The sequence below is a fragment of the Scardinius erythrophthalmus genome (genome assembly GCF_964197995.2).
Source record: "Scardinius erythrophthalmus genome assembly, chromosome: 5".
NCBI lineage: Eukaryota > Metazoa > Chordata > Actinopteri > Cypriniformes > Leuciscidae > Scardinius > Scardinius erythrophthalmus.
The window spans coordinates 51,905,859-51,924,790 of NC_138225.1; the positions used below are offsets into that span (position 1 = coordinate 51,905,859).

The 18,932-nt window shown below is 38.1% G+C and overlaps 1 protein-coding gene across 6 annotated transcripts in view; it reads left to right on the forward strand.

Annotated features, from left to right (window-relative positions):
* LOC308690611 (protein NLRC3-like) overlaps nucleotides 1–18,932 on the forward strand; it is a 61,046-nt gene that overhangs the window by 6,061 nt on the left and 36,053 nt on the right. For all 6 annotated transcript variants that reach the window (XM_081365183.1, XM_081365182.1, XM_081365179.1 and 3 more), the window contains 5 exons: nucleotides 895–1,020; nucleotides 1,284–1,379; nucleotides 2,312–4,033; nucleotides 7,908–7,979; nucleotides 8,479–8,652. In XM_081365183.1, the coding sequence (XP_081221309.1) occupies nucleotides 895–1,020; nucleotides 1,284–1,379; nucleotides 2,312–4,033; nucleotides 7,908–7,979; nucleotides 8,479–8,652 (2,190 nt within the window). The remainder of the gene's footprint in view (nucleotides 1–894; nucleotides 1,021–1,283; nucleotides 1,380–2,311; nucleotides 4,034–7,907; nucleotides 7,980–8,478; nucleotides 8,653–18,932) is intronic.

The window sequence follows — 18,932 nt, forward strand, 5'->3', positions numbered from 1 at the left end:
TCCCGCCATTTCAGTTTTCTCTTTGGAATCCATGGCGTCTGAATATATCAGAAAATCTAGCTTTCGGTATATATAGGCTGATCAGTTAACAGCACAGGTTTAAAATTAGTAATTAAGACATGGTGGAAAACGTGTTTGTCTTTCATTTCCAATGTGTATCATAATGTATTCTCTTGAAAATTATTTATTGAATGATTATAAGTGTTGAATGTAAACTCCTCTTAGGAATTTCACCATTCAATGGGAATTTATTGGAGAATATTCTTAAAGGAACACACCGACTTTTTGGGACTTTAGCCTATTCACCGTATCCCCCAGAGTCAGATCCATAGTCCATACATACCCTTCTCGTCTCCGTGCGTGAATTGTTTTACTTTTAAGTTCTTAAGTTACTCTTGTTCCATTCTTAGCAGTGTTCTTGTGAGTAATTCTCAGAGGCTTGATAAATACGGGTTCAGATTTGTTGAAAGCTTCACGGTGTCTGGTCAGAACAGTGATGTTTCACAGCAAGAGCACCGTTACAAGAGTACAGTGAGGTGGTTTATCTTTAAAGGTCAGCAAAACATTGGTTGAGCCTTCGTCCTCCATTGTGCCTTTGAGAAAAGAGTCATGTGATCGTGGTTGATGTTCACCTGAGTTGAATCATTCTATAATTCTATAGTTGATTTCAATTGGTTTGTTTTGAATTCCTAATTCTTAATATTACTGGTTTTCTCAGTCGCTTTGGTACAATTGTTGAATCATGCTTAACATTTGCAAACCAGTGAGTTAATTTATCAAAATAATTGTAATCAAAGTTTGAAACACAGTGCAAAACAGTTACAGACATTAAAGCAAAAGTACACAACATTTATGTGGTCTTTTATAAGTCTGTATTCTTTATATTTTACTTAGTTTTGAAACCAGTTCAGTCCAGCAGAAGAGCTCAAACCCAGAGTCCAGCTGTGTGTCTATGAAGAGTAACCGCTCTATGGATCCGCCACTAAAGTTTAAGAGTGGAGACAAACAGTCTGATCCCAGGTATATCATTTCTATAAAAGATGTGCTTATTGTATGTGATTTTTATGAAATTGTTATTAATATACAGCTGTTTAATGAGTTACAATCTTGCTAGTTTCAGTCACTATTAATGATTGTCACTGTGCTCTTGTGTAAAGCTCTATGTATTGTATTGTTAATACATTCACTCACTGTAAAAGCTGTTGGTCTGTTACTCAGTTAATGACACAATTACATCAATATCAGTGTGTCTGATTTCTTTACCCTCTTCATTCTGATTTAAGGTCAAACCTTCTATCCAGACCAGTTAAAAACAAAACTGTGTACAAGCCTGTGATTCAGCAACAAGACTTTAATGAAAGCATGTATCCTGGTTTCAGGTAAAATGCAGGACTTTTTTGTTGTCGTTGTTTAATTTTAGGTGCTGCAATTCACATGACAAATCACTCAAACACATGATTCATGATTAACACATTTCAGAAACCTAATGATGTTCTAGGGCTGTGCAATTAATTGAATTTCCCAACGATCACCAAAATTGTACAATCGAGTAAAAACGATTATTTTGCCATGTTCTGTTTTGAAAGAACGCTCTAACTTTGTCTTGTGTTCTGAATGACACACACACATCCGCCCCTCCCGAAGCAATACACTCTCTCAGCTTGAATGTTTAAACTGATAAGACTTAAAAATAAGTGAAAATGATCATCTTCAGTTACGATGCAATGCTGGCCCGATTGTGCAAGTGACAATTCCGTCATGTCCCGACTCCTAAACGCGAGAGTGTAGTTTCAACGCTTGCTTTGTCCAACCCATTTTGAGAGAGAGAAGACGCGGCACCGCTGAACACTCACGCGGTTTGTGAAATTGCGTCTTGGAGAAAGTTTTAAAATAATTGATTTGATTTTATAATCTGTGTGGATTAATTTAGGCTACTCATACAATCTACTTGCTAAAGTGAATCAATGTTTGCGGGGGAATTTTCCGCATTATATTAAGTGGTAGACCTGCGGGAATTATTAAAATACTCATTGAAGTATTATCTGTTATATTATTCATTTTAATAGTTCAAAAAGTACAATAAATGTTCAAATTGCGATTTTTTTTTTAAGAATTGTTGAAAGGTGTCTTTTTAATAAATGCAACACGTTCCCAAAGTCATGTGAAATAATCGTGTTACATAATCATGATTTCAATACTGACCAAAATAATCGAGCATCCCTATGATGTTCTGTGTCCCCTAAATAGTTTTGTAAATTATGTCTATTTACTTCTCTAACTTGTGTAATAATGTGGTATTTTAATCTTACAGCAATGACTCTAAACCTGCTAAAGTCCTCAACACACTGAGACTAAATCTGAGAAAGAAGTTTGAGTGTTTGTATGAGGGAATATCAAAGCAGGGAAACCCAACACTCCTGAATGAGATCTACACAGAGCTCTACATCACAGAGAGTGAAAGTGGAGAGATCAATAATGAGCATGAGGTGAGACAGATTGAGACACAGTCCAGGAGAGCAGAAACCGAGGACACACCGATCAAATGCAGTGACATCTTTAGACCTTTACCTGGACAAGACAAACCCATCAGAACTGTGCTGACAAAGGGAGTCGCTGGCATTGGAAAAACAGTCTCTGTGCAGAAGTTCATCCTGGACTGGGCTGAAGGGAAAGAGAATCAGGACGTCCAGCTCATATTTCCACTTGCTTTCAGAGAGCTCAACTTGATGAAGGACAAAACACTCAGTCTTTCAGATCTTCTTCATGTCTTTTTCCCTGAAACGAAAGAAATGGAAATATCCAGTGATGAATATAAAGTGTTGTTCATCTTTGATGGTCTCGATGAGTGTCGTCTGACTCTGAACTTTAAGAGCGAAGTGAAACTGTGTGATATATCTGAATCAGCCTCAGTGGACGAGCTGCTGACGAACCTCATTGTGGGGAATCTGCTTCCCTCGGCTCTCATCTGGATCACCTCCAGACCAGCAGCAGCGGATCTCGTCCCCTCTGAGTGTGTCCATCGAGTGACAGAGGTACGGGGCTTCAGTGACACACAGAAGGAGGAATACTTCAGGAAGAGAATCAGTGATCAGAGTCTGGCCGACAGGATCATCTCACACCTGAAGTCCTCGAGGAGCCTCTTTATCATGTGCCACATCCCAGTGTTCTGCTGGATCTCAGCCACTGTTCTAGAGGAGATGTTGAGTGAAGCAGAGAGAGGAGAGATTCCCAAGACTCTCACTCAAATGTACACACACTTCCTGCTCATTCAGACCAACATCAAACATGAGAAGGACTATGAGAAGAAAGTGAAAGATGAAGACATGATTCCTAAACTGGGGAAACTGGCTTTCCAGCAGCTTGTGAAAGGCCACCTGATCTTCTATGAGGAAGACCTGAGAGAGTGTGGCATTGATGAGACAGAAGCATCAGTTTACTCAGGATTGTGCACTCAGATCTTCAGAGAGGAGTTGGGCTTGTGTCAGGGGAAAGTCTTCTGCTTTGTTCATCTGAGCATTCAGGAACATCTGGCAGCTCTATATGTGCATCTCTCCTTTATCAACAATAACATCAATGTGTTTGACCAGATTACCAAACCAACTAATGGAGACTTTTCCCTATCTGATCTCCATCAGAGAGCTGTGGATGAGGCTTTAGACAGTAAAAATGGGCATCTGGACCTTTTCCTTCGTTTCCTTCTGGGTCTGTCAGTGGAGTCTAATCAGAGTCTCTTACAAGGACTAAAGACACAGACAGCAAACAGGTCTCACAACAGTGAGAGAACAGTTGACTATATTAAAGAAAAGATCAGTGAGAATCCCTCTCCAGATAAATACATCAATCTGTTTCACTGTCTGAATGAACTGGGTGATCTTTCTCTAGTGAACGAAGCTCAACCTCATATGAGCCGTGGAGGATTACGTGATGTGAAACTCTCCTCGTCTCAGTGGTCAGCTTTAGTGTTTGTGTTGTCCTCAGAGAAGACACTGCAGAGGTTTGACCTGAGGAGATTAATTGGAGACAGAAATGATCGGTAAGTAACACTGAGTACAATCATTACAGTCTAACACATTATGAACAAAAAGAAACTAAGAGATCAGAGGTGTTTAAATCACGGGACACAGACTGATTTCTAGGATATTGTACATCATTTGCTGGTGTTTCTCAAACCATGGCTGTGTCCTAGTAAGTCTGCATATCTCGACTGCCACGTCATCAAGCGCATGAGTTTATCTGCGTTCATTATGAAATGTAAGACACAGATAATGTATTTGGAGATGAAGGCATACATGTTATCTTTTGTTTCTGTGTAAATTAATCACTGAACACTAAACTGTTAATAATGTAAGACACTGGGAGACACAGACGCTGTCATTCACTGTATTGCATTAATAAAAAAGCCAGTTAATATAAAGATATTTAATAGCAAGTATTTTTCCTAAATTAAGTTTTTGTAGTATTTTTGTGCCGTGACCGTGGGGCAGAGTCCTGCACCCGACCCGCTTAAAATAGAACCGACCACCCGACCCGCAACCGAAATAAAATCAGTTTAGACTGTCACATTATAGACACACTTACAAAAATGTTTATTGCCAGGTCATACAGAAGTTATTACACGACAACTTCAGCCGAAGCTGTCAAAAGGCCGGTACATGAAGAACATGGCTAACGTTACCACAAAACTGAGTAGCCTTATAACATTTTACCAATCGAACAGACGCGGCTACAACCCTATATCTGCCACCCAATTTCGGCTAGCCTACATCTGACAATTTTGGGTTCAAACACGCTCTGTACAACACACATACTTAACAGTGTTAAATTTGAAGAATACTGTTCGACAGAACTGCTTGGTTTGTTGCCACAGTTCTCTGCGTGCTTCCTCAGCGATGAAGTTCCACATTTGCTGCTATCCAACACGAAAATGCAGCAAAGCCTTTCACAATATTTTCTTCAGATAACTCCAAATTTCTCCCACACACTGGACTTGATTTTTGATGACGTACTGTCGACAACTTTACAATCTCCACTAGCTATTCTTTTCTTCAACTCCTCAGCATCCATCTCGACGACTGCATGCAGATCGCGCGCGCCGTTATGAGGAATTTTTAAAAGTGAAAGTAGCCTAGCGCGTGGGCACAAATAAACTGATGTGGATTTAAATTATTTTATCAACTTAAAATTAGGGCTGTCAACTTTAGTCGTTTAGTCCACTAATCGGTCGATGCCGTCTTGGTCGACTGACATTCTCATTGGTCGACCAGTCGCATATATATATATATTTTTTTTTTTACCAATAAAGAAATTTTCATTGATTTACTCCTTGATATTTATTCCTTTATAAGCAGTTGTATATTACTGTATTCTAAATATAATTAGCCTATGTTTTTATCCCCAACTTTAAATGCTTTAATTTAGGCTATTTTGTAACAGCGCCACAGTTTAGCGCACCACGTAGAACACTCGGGAACCGCACCGGTGGCTGGCTGCACTGCTGCTTCGCGCTCAGTAAGGAATATAGGTAGTAATCTATGTGTCTGTCTGTCCATTTGCATTTTGATTATTTCGAGAACCGTTCATCCAATCGACTTCACAAGGGAGTGTAGTGTCGCATTTGGTGCAATATAGACAGACACGCGAGACGCGACACGTTCAGAATTAATAGTAAACTACAGAACAGCGCAAGCGGGAAGCGGCGCACCTCACGCAAGCAGGGCTTATATTCTCCGAGAACGGACACTGCACTAGTGATACCTGTATAAAACGCACACAGTCTGTTAACTTAAGCAATACTTTTAAGGTAGTCTAATATTTTTCTGACTAACAAATTACTGACACAGTAAAGGGTAGATTTAAATAAAGAAAAACGAAATTTAAATAAAGAAAAACGAAATTTAAATAAAGAAAAAAAGGAAATTTAAAAATACAGAAAAAAAGGAAATTTAAATAAAGAAAAACGAAATTTAAATAGGCCTAAAGAAAAACGAAATTTAAATAAAGAAAAAACGAAATTTAAATAAAGAAAAACGAAATTTAAATAAAGAAAAATACGAAATTTAAATACAGAAAAAATGAAATTTAAATAAATAAAAACGAAATTCAAATAAAGAAAAACGAAATTTAAATAGGCCTAAAGAAAAACTAAATTTAAATAAAGAAAAAACGAAATTTAAATAAAGAAAAACGAAATTAAGTTAGCCTAAATTAAAAACGAAATTTAAATAAAGAAAAACGAAATTAAGTTAGCCTAAATTAAAAACGAGATTAATTTGATAATAACGGGTAAAAAGTCTAATACATTTTGTTTCTATTATTCTATTTTCCACAATGTCAAAGCAACAGCAGCAATACAAGCTCATCCATACAAACTCCGCTGTTCTGCTAGCCAGAGAACACTCCTGTTGCTGGAACACTCAGGTGTCGGTTCTATTTCTAGCATGCGCCGCGTTTTCCGCGTGGCTCGAGCAGCGCCTGAGACGCTTGTCTCACGCAGGCAGTGTGCAAACTCCAACCTATTAACATGGGAGCCGAAATAAAAACAGACACCCAACGCAGCTGAGACTCTCACGCCAGCAGCCAGTGTGTCGCCGGCCTTATTCAAGCTCATATTCAATGAGAACCGTTTTGCGGGGGATCCCAGGTGTCAATAAAAAACAATAAAAAAAGTTTTTCGTTGATGTTTTATAAATGCTCTATGACAATTGTTTAATAAATGTTCTATCAAAATGCGTCTTTTTTATATTTTTACGTTTGCATGTGATTGTTTTAAACCCGTGTGTCCCCTGTGTCCGCCCCGACCCGCACCCGTATCCGACACAGTTGGATATTTTTCACCCGTTTGAGCAAAATTTGCAGGTCACCTGTCAACCCGTGCAGGACTCTGCCGTGGGGCGGGAACATGTGTGACATTGCCATGCACACTTACTAGAGCTTCTCATTCTAGTGTTTAATGCTGAGGACTCGAGTCAAGCCTCAGAAGGACCCGTGTAACTTCATGTTCCAGTTGAGTGCGCAAGCCTTTCAAACTCATTTGACCGTTGTGTGCGCACCGTCTGCGCGATCACAAAAATTGGGCTGCAAGCGGATCCTCCTGATGATGAAAATTACGTCACGCGGACGCCAAAGTAGCCTAAACTTGATAAAACAGTTAATCGCCTTGATGCCGTTCCTGGTGGTGTTTAGCTCCCTTCATCACCGCATAACTGACGCGCTGTGAGGATAAAGATTAGATTAGCTTACTTCTCATTTCAAAGACAACTTGTTGAACACAAACACTTCTTGATTCATGAAAATATGCATTTTTCAATAGGGGCCACAAGAGAAGTATTAAGAAAATAAATTAGATTAATGTCTGCAAATCATTTTTCTTTATAACCAGTTGCTTGCAAAATGATGGACAATGATTCACATTTTGTGCGCATCATTTCCTGTGACAATAAAACTAAGTAAATTATTAAATAAACAAGTAAACAAGTAACAAGCAAACAAACTCGTGTGTTTAATTTTTTACGAATAATTTGCTGATGCAGGTACAAAAAGACTTTTTCTTTTAATAAAGTTAAATGTCGCCATGGTGATAACCACAGCAACGGACAGGACAAAAAAAATCTGATATGTCCAAATAGTGTAGTGGTGTAAATGCAGACTAATAGACCTGCCACAGCAACACTGACAAGAAAAAGAAAAAACAAATCTGTGACGGCTGAATACGAGGCTTCTACAGTTATAGATACTAATACAACTTTTTTACATGTCCTTTATAAAGCAGTGTTTAATTAAGAAACATATTTGAGGGTATTTAGGAAGGTATAATGTATTATTTACTTATGATATGAATTATTATGATTATTAATATTATTATTGTTGGCATGAATAATTAACTTGTTTATTTTTTTATTTTCATTTAGTGTCACACAGAACACAGCAGATGAAGTTCTCCAGAAGCTGATGCCTGTGGTTACATCAACTAGATCAGCTCTGTAAGTGACACTGAGAACAAGCATCACTGTTAAAACATAACAGTTCTTACTTAAACATTATAAATTAATGGTTTAACAAAAAATATGAGTCACACTTCAGCTTTTAAACCCTCCAGCTATCTGACCTGATTTGTAATCTACTTAACCATTTTTTATGATGTATGTGTGAGAAATTTATTTTAAAATATATGCATTTATAATGTATGTATATAAACATTTATATGTAGACTTTTTATATTAATTTAAATGTAATTTAAATGTTAATACATTTATATTTAGTGAAAAAACTGATGTTTTCAATGTATTTCATTTGATCAGTTTTATATAATCTTTCTTCCTCACATAGAGACATAGTCTCTTAGAATAACAGTTAAACTTACTGATATATTTAATTCATTGTTTAAAAAAATTGATATTGCACAAATTATAAACACTATTAAGAAAAACAAAGATTTCTGTTTTGGTCTGAGAATGAAGAGTGTGTAATTGTTCTCTACAGGTTGGGTGATTGTGGTGTCACAGATGAAGGTTGTGCTGCTCTGGCTTCAGCTCTGAGATCAAACCCCTCACACCTGAGAACACTGGGTCTGTCTGAGAATAAACTAGGAGACTCAGGAGTGAAGCTGTTATCTGATGGACTGGCGAATCCTCACTGTAAACTGGAGAAACTGTGGTAAGATCATATGTGACTCTTGCATGAAACTATCACTGTGAATTCATATAATCAAAATGGAATAAAATGCAGGGAAATAACTATTATTTCATTAATTACAAGCAAAGCTATTAAAACAACATGATCAAATTCATCAAATTATTTTTACATCTGTTCATATGATGTAAGAGAATTAATATGTTTAAAGCGTTTGCACTATTTCTCCTGCTGTGAGTTCATGTGTTTGACCTGTAAATGACTGAACACATGAGCAGCTCCTCATTAAGGTGATTCTGCAGTGCTGATAGTCACACTGAAAAACACACTTTGAAGAGATGGCAAAAGTACTCACTTCCCGTACTCAAGTAGAAGTACAGATACTTGTGTTAAAAAAATACTCTGGTAAAAGTAGAAGTACTGAATTAACTTCTTTACTCAAGTAAAAGTAACAAAGTACAGGCTTGTAAATTTACTTAAAAGTATAAAAGTAAAAGTAGCCTTGTGAAGGACAACCATTTTTATGCAAAGCTGGACCACACAAATGTTACTAGAGTGCAATCTGAGAAACTTAAGTGGATATGGAAAAAAGGCTCTTTATATGCCATTGCCTACATTTTAAACTGATGTCTGCCAATTGTGATTCTGTGAGAATTCAAAGATCCAGTTTCTCTTTTTTTAATCTTCCCCTTAACATTTAAAGGAATCTACATGTATGTGTGTGTGCTTAAATATGGCTTCTGGAACAGATAAAATATGATTTATTTAAGTTTATTTATTATTTTATTATATATTATTTATTAAGTTCACCGTATTTTTAGGGTTACCACTAACAACCACTAGATAACAGCAGCGTCTAAGAAATTAACTGACAGCTAGTAAATCTTTGAACATAGAGTGCTAATAAAAATAAATGTAATATGTCAGGCTCACAATTTTTACAATTGAAGTGCTATAAAAGTTCAATGTGCATTGTATTAAATAAAATCTTTATTGATATGCAAATAGACAATAGACATCCAGCAAAAGAAAAATGGCAAGTGATGTATGCCCTCAAATCTGTAGATGTGCATCTAGGGTATACAGATCTTATTTTTTTACAGTCTATGGTAATGCGTAACGTGTCGTAATTGTATGTAGTACAGTGAGTGAGTGAAAAAACGTGTGTGTGTGTCTGGGACGGACAGGGAGAGAGAGACCGCAAGAGAGAGACCTGTATATCACCGACATTGTGATATACATTTAACACCCTTTACTTTAAACACCCTCAGCACAGCACAAGTCAGTATTAACAATCCATTCATTTTAATTATAGGGGGAAACTGGAGACTGTAGAGATTTTCTCCAGGTTTAAAGTCTACCTCATGTCAATGTCAATTCAATTCAATTCAATTCAATTCAATTCAATTCAATTCAATAATGCTTTATTGGCATGACTGTACATATTACAATATTGCCAAAGCTTGTAAAAAGACATCAAAATAATAAAATAAAATATTAAGACATAACTTAAATCTAAATGTACCACTTAGATTAATTGTACAAATTAACAGTGTAACAAATTATAATATCTGTGAACATTTTACACCACAGTGTTTTAACATATATACAAATTATAATATTGGAACATTTTATACCACGGTGTTTTAACACACACACACACACACACACACACACGTCACTGAAGGTCACTCTGGTGGACAGTAGGGAAACACACTGAGGTCAGACACACACATCACACACACATTCACCTGCTGTCTCTCAGCCTGTGGCACACACACACGTATCTGGCAGCAAGTGCTGCTGTCTGGCCCTCTCCTAGCAGGATCTTCGTCTGATCAACTTCAGTCATGGCTGTGAAGTTCTGCATTACGTTAGTGAGTTTGCTAAAGTAGAGTTCTCTGACTGAACTGTATTTGTGACAGTGAAGGAGAAAGTGCGTCTCTGTCTCGATCTCTCCTGTCCTGCAGTGAACACACACCCTCTGCTCTCGGGGTAACCAGCTCTTCCTGTGTCTGCCCGTCTCGATGGCGAGACTGTGTTCAGCCTGTACCGGCTCAGGATCACACACACACACACACACACACACACACACACACACACACACACACACACACACACACACACTCAGCCTGTACCGGCTCAGGATCCGTCTCTGCTTTGTGTCTCTCACACTCTGGAGATATTCTTCCAGTTCATAATTTGATTTCAGATTTCGATAGAATTGTAATTTACTTTGTGTTTTAGTTTCCTGATCCCAATGTTCCAGATATGTATTTTTTGACTGTTTGGTAATTTGGTTTGTCCTGGTGTTAGTGTGAGGAGCAGTGCTGGTCTGAGACTGGTTAGTGTTAGTAGGGTTAGTCCGGTTAGTGAGTCTCAGGACCAGCTGACTGAGGAGACTCTTTTCGGGGTTCAGTTCTTGGGTTTGTAGTGCTTTAAAATGTAGCGATTCTGTGGGACTTAATTTTTGGTGCATCCAGAATTTGAGGGATCTTTTTTGCATATTAATAATCAATGGGAATCGTCCTAATTCTGCTCTTCATGCATTATTGGGTGTTTTCCTTTGTAGTTTTAATCATTTTGCAGAATTCAGTGTGTAGGGCTTCTGTTGGATGCCTGTCCCATCTAGTGTAGCTCTGATCACTGAGTGGACCCCAGACCTCACTTCCCACACAGCGCAATGGGCTGAATTACACTATCGAAGATTTTACACCAGATTGGAATCGGTAATTCAATGTTTTGGAATTTTTTCTTAATTGCGTAGAGAGCTCTTCGAGCTTTATCTTTGAGAGCATGTAACATGCAACTGTGGCGCTACCAATAAATCTGTCACAAAGAACCGGCAAAAGTAATGATTATGAATATGTAAAATATAACAAGGAGACATTTTAATTAATGCTGATGCGCAATCTTTGCAGTGAACGCGCCAGAGAGAAATGCACATTTCATACGGATTACATGCAGAAAACAGTCTGTTTTCTTTCGTTTTGAATTGTTCTGTTTAAAAGTACACATTTCAAATTTTCTATATATATATATATATATATATACATCTCAGGTCTGTGAGGCAAGTACAGACCTGAGTTTCGGTTCATGAGTTTAACCAGTTCACGCGCCCGCGCCTCCGTGTCCTGATCTATTTTCTGCTATATTTAGCCTACTTATTTATTAAATCCATGAAACATGAATGAAATATTGATTAAAATTAAGATACAATTAATACAAAAACGAAATTCACTTTAAAGAAGGGCTTTTGAGGTCTCTGTGAATGTTTTAAAGCAGTATTTTGGTGCCGCTTTCAGAGCGCTCACGTGCGAAACGGAGAACTGACACGTCCGTAACATTGTTTTTTCCTCATAAATGTGAACACAAAAAATAAAATGAATATGATATGTTCTGTGATATGTTCTTCATCCGGTGGGTATTACTTTTGGTTTGCACAGTGAAATTCACAGAATTACTAAAAAATATTTTGCCACCTAAAAGTTAAAGATTTTTTTTTGTATCACGTCCGTTACGGATTTATATTTCCCTCATATTAAAATATAAAACGCATGTGTCTGTAGACTAGTATTTTTCTAATGTCTGGACTTCTTTATTAAGGGAGTATGGATATATAAACAGTTTCAATTGGTATTTGAGAATTTACATTTCAAGTTTTTACTGCAATTGTCACGACCATAATGCTGGGATTGCCCAATTTTAAAGAATTTATCCAGGTCTACGTATTGTATAATGTTAACTTCAAATAAGGGGTGTGTCGCGATTCTGCCTTCTCACACTCACACCGCGACACAGGTTCGTGGATCCGAGTGTCAACGGTTTCATATTGCATATTGTTACAGCCCTAATTATTAGAATATAGACATTAAGAGAATAAATTGTTATGAAAGTACTTTTAATTTTAATACTTAAAGTACATTTAAAATCAGGTACTTTTTACTTTTTACTTAAGTAGGGTTTTCATTGTGGTACTTTTACTTTTACTAAAGTAAATATGTCTCTGGTTATTTGTACTTTTACTTAAGTACTGAGATTCAGTACTTCCTCCACCACTGCTCTAGGGCGGTGCTGCCTAGGCTGAACTGGTGTCTGTGTTCCTGACATCTGGGCTTCTTCTGAAAGACCATAATGTTGGTCTTGGTGAGGTTGACTGCCAGGGCCCAGTTCTGGCAGTAGTTCTCCAGCAGGTCCAGGTGCCGCTGCAGTCCCTGTGCAGTGGGTGACTCTCTCTCTCTCTCTCTCACACACACACACACACACACACACACACACACACACACACACACACAGTGGGTGACAGCAGCACCAGGTCGTCTGCGTACAGCAAGAGCTTGATGCTCCTGTCCTGTAGAGTGAGTCCAGGGCCCGTAGACTGCTCCAGCTGCACCGCTAGTTCATTAAAGGGCACCTATTATGCAAAATTCACTTTTACATGGTGTTTGAACATAAATGTGTGTTGGCAGTGTGTGAGCAAAACCACCCTAGAATGATAAAAATCCACCCAGTAGTTTTTTTACTATCTCAATAAATCACAAGCACTGTCTCAGAACACCCTGTTCTAGATTTTCCTCATTGTGACGTAGAAATGAGCTAAGCCCCACCGACGTGATTTGATTGACATCTGGTTTTGGCATAGACCCTGCCCTCGGTGATCTGCATCCTCAGCGACAGCCGGTAATGTCTCCTAAGAAGTGTAGGTGTTCTGTTGTGGGATGTAAGAATGGACATACTAGTCTTCACTGACATCAGAGCCACTGAAAACGCAGCGGATGGATTTTATTTATGAAGAAAAGGCGCCACTTAAACTTCCTAAATACGAGAATCATGTTCTGACTGACTGTTTAGTGAACGAGGGTCAAAGTTAATCCTCAAGTGTGCATGTGTATGGTTTTTGCTCATACTGTTCGCGATCCAACGTCACCTCCAGAAGAAGTAAGTGTATTTTATTATTTTTGAGCAAATAGTCACTTCAATCGATGTCAGCCAGTTCAACAACAAATGCGTCTAAAGCTATTTATTGTCGTCGTCATAGGATGTCTAACCAAACAACGTCAGACTGTTTTATGTCACGTACATTATTTTTTACAGCAATAACAAATGTAAAATGAATACCTCTCATAAACGTCTATCTCCCTACAGCATTTGTTTTCTGGTTCTGTAACGTTAGCCATCTTCTCATATTTGCCACATAAGCGTGTTTGTAAGTTAGTTTAAAAAATGCGCGAAAGTTTGTGTGTGTGTGTGTGTGTGTGTGTGTGTGTGTTGCACATCCATAATTGCAAAGGGGACGCGATTAAAACTTTGTAAGTACATAAATGTATCAAACAACCATTCCGAGACGTTTAGTCTATTCTCATTCGTGTTTATTCTGTGCCGGAGTCTCTTCATCATCTGGGTCCAGCAGGGCGGGGATATGCAGCTCATTTACATTTAAAGTGGTATAGACCAAAACAGCTCTTTTTAAAACAGGCCCCAAAAATGACATTTTCAAATGGTTATAATAAATTAACTGTGGGGTATTTTGTGCTGAAACTTCACAAATACATTCTGGGGACACCCAAGACCAATATTACATCTTGTAAAAAGGGGCATAATAGGTGCCCTTTAATGTAGATGTTGAACAGCGTTGGACTCAGGCTACAGCCCTGCCGCACTCCTCTTTTCTGAGTGAAGAATTCTGTGTGTTTGTTGCCAATTCGTATTGCACATTTGTTGTTCGAATATATTGATTTTATAGTGTCATAAACTTTACCCCCTACACCACTTTGTAAAAGTTTGTAATATAATCCGTTGTGCCAAATAGAATCAAATGCATTTTTTTAAATCGACAAAGCATGCAAATATTTTTCCGTTTTTGGTCTGTTTTACGTGTTTATTGATTAGGGTGTGTAGGGTGTAAATATGGTCTGTAGTTCTGTGATTTGGAACGAAGCCAATCTGACTCGAGCTCAGGACATGTCAATGTCACAGATTATGACCTGGAGAAACACTGTAGTACATCGATGACACGTCAGTGTCTGTATTATTAATGAGGCTGGAGGTTCTTATCCTACGAGAAGACATTTCTCTTTTTCCATGACAGCACATGGTGTTTTTCTATGACAGACGCTTCAAACTGCAAAATCACGCAGTAGTTTAGAGAGGCGTTCATGGGTCGCAAGTGTGTGTGTCCATGGTGCAAGAGTTGAGGGTGTTGCAGGCTTCCCCCGTGATGCTGTCAGGCTGAGACTCGCTGCGGGCGTTTGGTTGGCCAGAAACTACAGACACAATCAAACTGTGTGTGTGTGTGTGTGTGTGTTTAACAAGCGTTTTTCTGTGGAGAGCTACAAGAATATCTATCTTCTCTGTCACTATCTCTCCTGAAGGTGTAGATTTGTGATCTACGCAGCCGGTTTTTATGACATTTGTATGAGAAAATTATTATCATATAGATGCATTTATAGTGAATGTATATAAACATCTATACTGTTAAAGGGAAAATACAGATTGTGTTCAATGATTTGGTAGGAATTTAACTGTCCGCTGTAAAATCCTCCAGTTTCCCCCTGATATGTAGTGAGAGCCGGCATGGGCCGCTGACAGATGACTGTTGCTCGTCCCTCTCTCTCTCCTGTCTTGCTCTGCCACACACACTCCCTCTCTTCTTCTCACAGCCGCACACACACATTTAAGAGGATTTTACAGAATGATTGTGAGGTAGACTTGAGCTGAAAGAGGGGGGTTTCATGACTCTTTATTGTTCATTACATTAACCTCTTCTTTTACAATTTTATATTTTTATTTTTTTTTATTTTTATATGATGTATAGTTTTAATTTGTTATATCAGCTTTTATGTAATTACTGAAAAAATGTGTCGGATCAAAGTAAAAAAATTACTTCAACTTATTACAAGTAATCAATTTACTTTTTCTCAAGTGAGTTTGAACAAATCAAATTTCTATGGTCAGTTGAAACTATGTTTTTTACATGATTAAATCACAAATTATCACAATCTTTTTGATTATCTTATTTTTTTTAAACAAAATTTCCAAATAACTACAAACAATGTTGTCACACTGTGGTTTCCTCAGGAACAGACTGAAGACTCCGATTATAGGTACAAACTCAAACTTAATAATATTACTCTGGAACAAGCTGACAGGGAAAACACATAAACACAACGGAGATCAGACAAAGACTGAAAGAAAGGGTGCATCTTATATAGCAAACGAGATAATTAATCATGCACAGCTGTGAAAAATTAACTCCATGATAGTAATAATAGAAACAAAAGAGTGGCGGAAAAAGAAAAGGAAAACAGGAACAAATCAAAAAAGAAACTGAAAGTCCAAACATGAACTGACACGTTATCTGCAACTACACGTGACAGTCCCCCGTCCTCCCGAAGACGCTTAACGTGTAATTAAACGCAATGCGCTCGTATTCTGGGCTCATCTGCTATTATATACGGATATATATGCCTGTCACCGCGCCTGCCACTCGACCTGTCACTCAACCCATCACCGCTAGAGGCAGCTGCCACTCGACCCGTCACCGTTATATGCGCCTGCCACTCGACCAGTCATGGATATGCGCCTGCCACTCGACCAGTCACCGTTATATGCGCCTGCCACTCGGCCGGTCACGGATATAACCAGTCTCGGCACCTAAGAGTCACACCTGCCACAAGATCTCTCACTGTTTACATCTACCAGACACTCCGATTGATTCACGAGAGCACACAGACAGTGCAATCCTGCTCTTATTTTACCTTTTTGTCATATTATGTTATATTTTATTCGCTCTTTTTGCTTGAATCGGAGCGCGTTTCGTAGCTCTTACTATAAGCATCGCTCCGGCCACTATAGCGTCGCACCTGCCAAAAGATCTCTCACTGTTTTCATCTACCAGACACTCTCCGATTGATGTACATGTGCAAACAGACATTATTCGCTCTTTTTGTCCATAATTGAGCGCGCTTGTTGGCTCCTAAGCGTCGCGCCAGCCTCAAGATCTCCCACTGTTTTACTGGCTGATACTCCGATTGACATGCTGAAGCGAAAAGCAGACGAAGAGTCTTCTTCACTACATCGATTTGTTTGTTTTATAGGCTATTTTATTTCATTTTATTTACAGAATTGCAGAATATCAATATTTAAGGATGAGGTCTTGGATTTTGCATGAGTCTGCACAACAACAACAACAAAAAAACTTGTTCAGGCAAAGAACAAAATTTAATTTTAATAATTAAAAAAATAGAAATTAGTGCATGGGGTTCAATCGGTGACTCTACCAGTGGCCGTTAAAAAAATCAACACCAAATCCAACACAAATGGACTCATATACTGAATTTAGATTGTGAAATTGACAGCATTTTAATGATTAATCTAAAATATTCAAATAAAAGAGAGGACATGGCAATATTTTGGACTTACAATTGTTATTTTGACAGTTTTTCACACAAACATCTAATGCGAAAGATGGGAGATAGGACATTACTTGGTTGACACAATCGTAATTTCTACATCAGAATATCGATCACAAGTAGCCTATAATTATGAACTACTATAAAAACAATAATTAAAAAAAGCACAAAAAAAAGCAAAAAAATAAAATAAATAAATTCAAATAGATAGGCCTGAGCTATAAAACAAACAAACTGATGTAGTGAGTAATCATGCTTTTCCTTTCATAAAAGTAAAGTAGGCCTATCAGGCAGTAAAAGCGAGAGATTTTGAGGCATGCGCGACGTTTTTTTTATGAACAAAAAGAGGAATAAATATAAGATAATATGGCAAATAAGAGCAGTATTTTGCTGTGTGTTTATACATGTGAATTAATCGGAGTGTTTGGTACGTTAAAGATCTTGAGGCAGGCGCGACGCTAAAGTGACGCGTGCTCCATTATGGACAAAAAGAGCGAATAAAATATAACATAAGATGGAGCAGTATTTTACTGTCTGTTTGCACACATGCATCAATAGTGTCTCTGGTAGATTTAAAATGTGAGTGATCTAGAGGCAGGCGCGACGCTTAGGTGAAGTGGCGCTCCATTATGGACAAAAAGAGCAAATAAAATATAAGATAAAATGGCAAAAAGATAAATAAGAACAGGATTGCATGGTCTATTTGCACATGTGCATAAATCAGAGTGTCTCTGGTACATGTAAACAGTAGGTCTGAGGCAGACGAGAAGCTTGTAGCTGACACGTGCGCTCCATTATTAACAAAATAAAATAAAATGTACATGAATAAAATGAAGCCTAAGATAAGATGGCAAATATGAGCAGGATTGCACTGTCTGTTAGCACATGTGCATCAAATTGAGATCTGGTAGATGTAAAAAGTGAGAGATCTTGAGGCAGGCGCATATAACGGTGACTGGTCGAGTGACAGGCGCGGTGACAGGCACATATATCCGTGACTGGTCGAGTGGCAGGCGCATTTAACAGTGACGGGTCGAGTGGCAACTGCCTCTAGCGGTGACGGGTTGAGTGACAGGTCGAGTGGCAGCTCCCCCTGCCACGCAGAGATTTTACCCCCTCTCTCCACGCGTCCACTTGAAAGGGATATTACGTCACTCAACACTCATTATCTCAACACTCAACACTCATTATCTCAACACTCAACACTCATTATCTCAACACTCATTATAAACCCTTATCTTATCTTTTTGCCACATATAACAACAATCATTATCTATAAGCATAGCAATTATTATTCAATAAGAGACAATAAAGAGCTAAAAGAAAATTTGAAAGTTTATTAAATTAACTAAAATTATACATTTATAACTATACAAATAATTACATACTGCATTCAGTACAACACCATTCTTTGATCAGATCTTTGAAAATAAGCCGTCGTGCTAAATCATGTTTAATAGACAGCATGACCAGACCATTTAGTCTTTCCTGAGACAGTGTTCACTACAACATTGACAGGATCATTGAATCAGTGATTTGAACTCGGTAAACCAAATCAGTTCTGTTCATGAATGAATCATCTAGACTGGTTATAGATACTTCACCTCTGGGAAGATGAATGTGTATTTAAAATAGGTCATTTAAGTAGAAGAAATGTGGAGAAATTTTTGAATTTAGAGCTTTCTAGACTGAGAAAAGCCAGAAAATGTATTTTTGGCTTATGTGGATGAAAGACAACAACTCCCAGAATGCACTTGCTTCGCTGCCTTAGGAGGCCACGCCTACCGGTTAGAGAGCACAGTTGAAAACAACAAGGCTAGCCTAAGTAAGTGATGAGTTTGCCAGGGATTTAGAGTAGAGCCCTGCATTTCAGCCCGAGCCCGACGGGCCCCG